The sequence below is a fragment of the Nilaparvata lugens genome, chromosome 5, assembly GCF_014356525.2.
Source record: "Nilaparvata lugens isolate BPH chromosome 5, ASM1435652v1, whole genome shotgun sequence".
In the NCBI taxonomy this organism is placed as follows: Eukaryota; Metazoa; Arthropoda; class Insecta; order Hemiptera; family Delphacidae; genus Nilaparvata; species Nilaparvata lugens.
Window position 1 is genome coordinate 4,788,448 of NC_052508.1, and position 7,751 is coordinate 4,796,198.

The following is a 7,751-nucleotide window of genomic DNA, read 5'->3' on the forward strand; positions in this document are numbered from 1 at the left end:
TAATCAGCCAATCGTAGAGCTTCCTGCCCTGCCGACTCGTCTGAAAAACGCCTCATATAGCTTGGTTTTTGAAAACTGTAATAATTGGAAAAATTAGGCCATCACTGAAACTGCGCTAGAAAAAACAGGACTATTTCAGCAGACCGATCTTTGAAGAACTTACCAATGCCCCTTGAAACTTTCTGTGACTAATATGATCCATCATCAATTATAATGGATATTGAATAAAAAATACGACTTGACATTGTCACAATGACTTGGAATTTATTCATACATTTTGAAATATTATTGAAAAAATTATTATTGTACATTTTGAAAGGTAAACATATTATTCATCACTCACTGGAAAATAATAATCTCAATGAAAGTTGAAGGTTATTGGAAAAAGGTTTAGACTGCAGAAGGAATTGATTCCATTACATCCCGTCAAGTTCACTGTTACTTGATTCAATCACAACTTTGGTTAATCGAAACTTAATCACACATTCCAGGAATGAATAGTTCAAGTAAATTGTATACAGTAGAATGTTTGCTGGCTGTGATCCACTGGCTGAATAGCCTGAACAATAGTAAAGATAGAGAAAAGATAGCATGGGAGTATATCCCACGGTATAGCCTAGGGCGTTTATGTTCCAAATTTTACTGTTAATTCAAGCCGATAATCCAAATAGTTCTTATAATAGATTGGAATCGGCTTGAGTTGATAAGAAATCGGCATGAAATTTGAAAGTAAACATAAAATACCTATACTATGAGATATCCTCCTATACTATCTTTTCTCTATGCCTAAATCAAACCAAACACACTGAATATTATTAAAATTATATCAATAGAGTTTGAAAGAATTTCAACATTTCAGTAGCACAGATTTTGAGTGCTTGTGCCTCAGTGGCACCGAGACCCGTAAAGGTCCAATTAGGAGAAGTGTAAAGCATTGCACACTTTGAATAAACAAAAGTTGATGAAGGCAGCGATGGCATATCTTCCCACACCAGTTCAATTTCTGTGCCCTCAAGTAATGTTAATACATACGCGTAAGGATCTTCAATTTCGTTTATATTTATACTTTTAATATTCTCGAAATTAGGGTGGAGCAGAAAAGAGTTGCAATCTGTACCGACAGTGTGATAGTCACTTATTCTCAGTCCTAAATTCTCTACCATTGGTTTGGTTTTTTGCATTGCTGCATATTTGTTTTTGACTTGCTCAATTTCCTCTTTTAAATCCTTATTAGCAGCTGTTGTTTCTGTCTGAGTATTGGGAGGTTTACCATCAACATCTTCCTCAAGAGCGGTAAAGTCGAGGCTGCAGTACTGCTGCAACTTGTCGATCATTTGCTTTGAAGACTTGTGTTTGGCCTGCTTCTTGGTTCGTGCCTGAGCCACCTCTTTCAGATGGAGAACACTGCATTGTATGGTGAAGGTCTTGCTATGTGGAGGTCCCTCCTCACCGATTAGTTCATAAACCGGTTCGCTGATTCGATTCGATGTGCATAGTGCAGTCAGAGTCCCGACAACATTCTCTTTCAATACGTCCTGGTAAGGTGACGCAACAGGAATGTTGGCCTCATCCACCACCGTTTGCTCCTGCAATTCCTCTGTGAACAGGCCGTTGTTTTTGAGTTGGTTTAGTGCGTTCTGGGCTGCATCGTGCTTCGCTTCCTTCTTCGATTTGCCGGTGCCGTGTGATACGATATCCCCGCATTCCAGGCGGTATTTGAAGACAGGATTGTGACTACCTACACCATTCACCACCAGGTTGTAGTAAGGTGTTATACCTTTCACCACAAACAACTCGTGCAGTGTTGATACTGGTGTTTTGCTTGACATTCTGAATAGAAGCAAATATACGAGGAAACATGTTAAGGAAAAGAACCATTAAATCATCCTTTTACAAGCAAGAACAAGCTCAAATTGTTTTCTCCATTCTCAAATATTTGGTAGAGGATTCAAAGGTGAAGAAATTGTTTTTTTTAATTAGAGATAAGAGTGGACATTTTTGCAGCAGATATCACATGACCTCAAAAATGAGGGAAAATGACGATTCCCCAGTCTCTAACTGCGGAGAGGACTGAACAAGTAACAAGTAAGTAAGTCACAGACGAATACTGTGCGCCTGTGAGGTTCAATAGTGTCTATGTTAGTAACATGTATTCAATACTACCAAGTTATAGGGTTGATCTCGAGCACAATTAGCTCCTCCAAACTATATTTATACAGAGTGGGTGAAAAGTCCAAGAACGGCTTAATATCTCATACACAAAGGTAATTTGACGGTGTGTGATTGGGGATCCTACTCAATTGAAATACTTCTTGTCTATGACTTTGAAAATCTGGTCCGCTATCTTGGATCTGCCATTTTGAATGCAACTTAATTTTTTTAGATAGGAAGGTGATCATGCGATTTATGATTTTGTTACGTAATTTCAAGAGAAAATGAATGGTGAAAACCGCATATCAATATCTCAAACCGTTTCGAAGATATTAATATTATTAATCAATACTGTTCAAAGCAGAAAAAAGAGAAAACCTATGAGAACGGCTTAGTATCTCATAAAAAATGTGATTCCAAGGTGGGTGTGATTGGGGATCCTACTCAAATTGAAAATATTAATATGCAAGTGTCATACATGGTGGGTGTGCATCCTACTAAAATTTGAAATACTACAACTCTACTATGACTTAAAAAATCTGGTCCGCTATTTTGAATGCAACTTTTTTTAAATAGGGAGGTGGTCATGCTAATGATGTTATACATGATTTTAATATGTAATTTCAAGAGAAAATAAATGACGAAAACCGCACATCGATATATGAAACCGTTTAGATGTTCAGATTATTAATCAATACCACTTAGACAATTATAGAGTTGGTGTTAAATCGATTGTTAAAATCGTAACACCGACTCAGAAATTGATCCAGTAGCCTACAACCTGAAAACTCTGTAACAAGACCTGAGCTAGCCAGGTCTATTGACATTATTTGATTTACTTTCAACTGCGTATAACAAAGCATTGTTGGTAGTAGTCCCAACTCAAGTAAATGTAAGTAGGTAATTGAATATTCTCAACAAAAGCAGTGAATAAAACATAATATTCCCAAATGACTTTGATGAATCGCTAATCAATTACCTATTCATGTTTGTACGGTATTGAAGATAGAATGAGTAACTGGCATAAAACTGTGGTCTCTCATAGACAAAATGTTACACCATTTTGCATCATATTTCCAGAAATAGAATCTTGTTAACTTAGATGATAGCATGCTTTCTAATAATAATGTTATACTTATAAAAGTAATTCTGAAAGGATACATAAAATAAATTTCATGAGTTAATCAAGATGATTAGCTAATATAACCCTATAGAAGGGTTAGTGTTTACTTATTTTGAAGAAGAGATGATATACATCAGATGTTATCTATGCAATATACCTAAAACTCACTCCACTGAATTAAAAATAATATTGTTTCCTAACACTATTGAAACAATAATACCGGTATAATGTACATGTACAACAGAGCAACTGATAAACTGATCAAAACATTGAGGTTAGGGTCACGGATAAGGAAGTTCCGATACTTTGCTTTCGATAACCGGTGGTATCAGTATCGGAAGATTCGATACTTTATGGCTCGATTACACGGGGCGAGTTTACTCGCTACTTGCCGGTGTACCGAAATATTCATAGTGCTCTAAAATGTGCTGTATTTATTAATTGTAGAAAACGTGTCACTTGACTGCACAATTTTTTCCCTTTTCAAAAAGGAATTTCCCTGTTTCATAGACGAATAGTTTCTGGAAAACTATCAGCTTTTGTTTTGTAAAATCTGACAAAGCATTTATTGTAACGGTTCCACTTGTTACTCGTTCCGCTACTACGTAGACATCATGTCGTCATTTTCCGTCTGCGCTGTCCGGTTACACAGTCACGGTTCTACGGCACTGCTATAACCAAGTTGGTTTCCTATATTATTCGTTGTGTTATTTGTCGTTTCAATTTTAATATTTGTACTATTCGATTTTTTGGAATTTATTTTGTCTTTAGGCATCTTACTTTCTAGATATTTGTTACTTTTTCACCAAACGTTTGTAAACGTTTTACTTACGTTTCTAACACATCCGGCATGTCCCTTTTTTCAACTGAGCATTAGCTGTTTCCTTGTCTTTCAATGGAGTCTAGTCGGTGGGTGCACATCTCGCTCCCGGTCTAAACTTTTCATCCAAATTCATCTGATCTACGGAACGTTTTTAAAAGTGAATTATTCTTCCAAATTAATTCGTTTATTCTACTCTTCAATTGTGATTCAATTATTCATCGATTTCTTCACTTATTTACGCTGATAGACTTTGTCAAGATTGCAACCTCGTGTAGGCGTTTATCCAAATTCATCTAGTCTACGGAACGTTTTTAAAAAGTGAATTATTCTTCCAAATTAATTCGTTTATTCTATTCTTCAATTGTGATTCAATTATTCATCGATTTCTTCACATATTTACGCTGATAAACTTTGTCAAGTTCACAACCTCGTGTGGGCGTCAATTGCTATTCTTCTAACAATTGGCTTCACCTCGTGTAACTCCAACTTTCAAGTTCATCATCTCTACCGTTTGGAAATCAATCTAAAAATTCCACAACTTGAAAGTCAGATTATTCGTTTGGAATTCTACATGCTACTGCCAGTGGCGGCTTGTGCAAATACTAATGGGGGGTTCACATTTAACATGAGCAACAAGATCTAGATCTTTAATAATTTGTTAAACCCCATGTTTCAAGTGAATTTTGTTCGTTTCACGTAGTAGAATGTAATTTTTTATTCCTAGAAGAGTACTAGGCCTATCATATTATTACGTAGGTAACAAAATATTCTAATGGGTTGTATTATATTAAGTACCTATATAATAATTTGGATTTTCGTTTAATAATAATAAGTATTTAGATATACTTAGGATTCTCAACCTAGAAGATGTACTCCCATACTCCCATTGAATAATTCATGTACAAATCATAAATTATACAGAAAACAGCAATAATTTTTCCTCGATGTAAGATAATTTCCAATCAAAGAAATAAGGATTAACATGCTTTTAGAGACTTTGTTAACACTCACCCTCCTTCTAGTTTGCATTTACAGAGCATTTTTTGAAAATAAAATCCATCCTCCTCTCCTTCCTTGCTGCGAAAACATCGATCACCATGCTTTTTAATTTTTTGAGTCAAATGAGCTAAATCACACACACCGTTCTTAATCCATGCTGGATCGCCTTTTTCGCGAGCAAACAACAAGCACAGAAAACAATAAAGTTTGTTAGTTTCTTCACAACCACACAGCCAAGATGTCTTTTCATATTGTTGGTCTTTGAAATCTCTCTTGTATGTCCTGGATTTCAATGTAGAAGTCTGATGTATATCAATTGTCGGTGTAGGCCTACCACTTTCCTTAATCGATATATTTTTTCCTCGATTGATAAATTAGAGAACACTATCTCTTTTAAATAGCTAACTGAAACCTTTCTTGAACCCTCCATTCTCACTTTTCAAAACACAAGAAAGAAGAAACAAGAATTAACCTCAAAATCGACAACACATGTAGCGCGAACGCGAAACTGCAAACAGTAAACAAAATAGTAGCCAGTGCCAGCTAGAACAGTTCATAAGTGGAAACGGCTCTAGAAGGCAATGGCGCCAATGCAAAGTCACACTATCACAGCTATGAGCTGCTTGGAAGGCAGCTCACCGTAAAGCTAATGTAAATAGTCTCCCACCCCCCACGGGGAGGGAATTGAACTCGCCCAGCTACCATTTGAAACCATACTAACGCTTGGAGCAGTGATCCTGCTTGCTGTAGCGCGTAATTCAAAAGGTTATTTCAATGCGTGTACCTTGCTTGGTGCGCTCCTTATTGTTTTAATATTACAAGAAATTTGAGTATTACTATTACTTCAATCAATTTTCTATTGATTTGAACTTTAATTTATTGTAGCAATTTCATAGGGGGTTCACGTGCTCTTGTGCTCTCATGGACACGCCGCCACTGGCTACTGCTCACACTTCCACTGGGGGATTTGCCTGCTGTGGTGGACGCTTCCATTCTTGTCATCGCATGGCCAGATCACATCGTCGCTTGCTGATGTCCTGTTCCTTTGGGTATTGCGGATTCCTTGCCTGTCTGCCTGGCTGCATCTCCACTTCAAAATTTTATTCAGGTTACGTAAATCGTTCTATTCAATTTTCATTTACGCATGTATTACATAATTGATCTATTGATGTCTATCTCGACATTCAATTCACTGAGGCCACTGACGCCTATTAATTGTTTTATTGATGTCTATCTTGACATTCAATTCACTGAGGCCACCGACGCCTATTAATTATTCTATTGATGTCTATCTTGACATTCAAATCACTGAAGGCCTATGCCGCCTATATAATTGTACTCAATATTAACAACTATTTCATTGTATTTGACAGCTACCCTTGGCTTTACAAGTGATATTTTAAGGCCACTGACGCCTATTAATGGTTCTATTGATGTCTATCTTGACATTCAATTCATTGAGGCCACTGACACCTATTAATGGTTCTATTGATGTCTGTCTATCTTGACATTCAATTCATTGAGGCCACTGACGCCTATTAATTATTCTATTGATGTCTATCTTGACATTCAAATCACTGAAGGCCTATGCCGCCTATATAATTGTACTCAATATTAACAACTATTTAATTGTATTTGACAGCTACCCTTGGCTTTACAAGTGATATTTTAAGGCCACTGACGCCTATTAATTGTTTTATTGATGTCTATCTTGACATTCAATTCATTGAGGCCACCGACGCCTATTAATTATTCTATTGATGTCTATCTTGACATTCAAATCACTGAAGGCCTATGCCGCCTATATGATTGTACTCAATATTAACAACTATTTCATTGTATTTGACAGCTACCCTTGGCTTTACAAGTGATATTTTAAGGCCACTGACGCCTATTAATGGTTCTATTGATGTCTATCTTGACATTCAATTCATTGAGGCCACTGACACCTATTAATGGTTCTATTGATGTCTGTCTATCTTGACATTCAATTCATTGAGGCCACTGACGCCTATTAATTATTCTATTGATGTCTATCTTGACATTCAAATCACTGAAGGCCTATGCCGCCTATATAATTGTACTCAATATTAACAACTATTTAATTGTATTTGACAGCTACCCTTGGCTTTACAAGTGATATTTTAAGGCCACTGACGCCTATTAATTGTTTTATTGATGTCTATCTTGACATTCAATTCATTGAGGCCACCGACGCCTATTAATTATTCTATTGATGTCTATCTTGACATTCAAATCACTGAAGGCCTATGCCGCCTATATGATTGTACTCAATATTAACAACTATTTCATTGTATTTGACAGCTACCCTTGGCTTTACAAGTGATATTTTAAGACCACTGACGCCTATTAATGGTTCTATTGATGTCTATCTTGACATTCAATTCATTGAGGCCACTGACACCTATTAATGGTTCTATTGATGTCTATCTTGACATTCAATTCATTGAGGCCACTGACGCCTATTAATTATTCTATTGATGTCTATCTTGACATTCAAATCACTGAAGGCCTATGCCGCCTATATAATTGTACTCAATATTAACAACTATTTCATTGTATTTGACAGCTACCCTTGGCTTTACAAGTGATATTTTAAGGCCACTGACGCCTATTAATTGTTTTATTGATGTC

At 36.3% G+C, this 7,751-nt stretch overlaps 1 protein-coding gene across 2 annotated transcripts; it reads right to left on the reverse strand.

The window, feature by feature from the left end:
- Positions 1-238: 238 nt before the first annotated feature.
- On the reverse strand, positions 239-3,621 carry LOC120348855 (RISC-loading complex subunit tarbp2-like). 2 transcript variants are annotated; one of them, XM_039429778.1, is made up of 2 exons: positions 3,313-3,621; positions 239-1,830 (listed from the first exon to the last, which is right to left on the reverse strand). In XM_039429778.1, the coding sequence occupies exon 2, from the start codon at positions 1,827-1,829 to the stop codon at positions 822-824; it is 1,008 nt and encodes a 335-aa protein (XP_039285712.1). In that variant the 5' UTR covers position 1,830; positions 3,313-3,621; the 3' UTR covers positions 239-821. The 2 variants fall into 2 exon arrangements, with proteins under 2 accessions (XP_039285712.1, XP_039285711.1); XM_039429777.1 differs by having other exon boundaries at positions 368-1,849; positions 3,313-3,618.
- Positions 3,622-7,751: the final 4,130 nt, after the last annotated feature.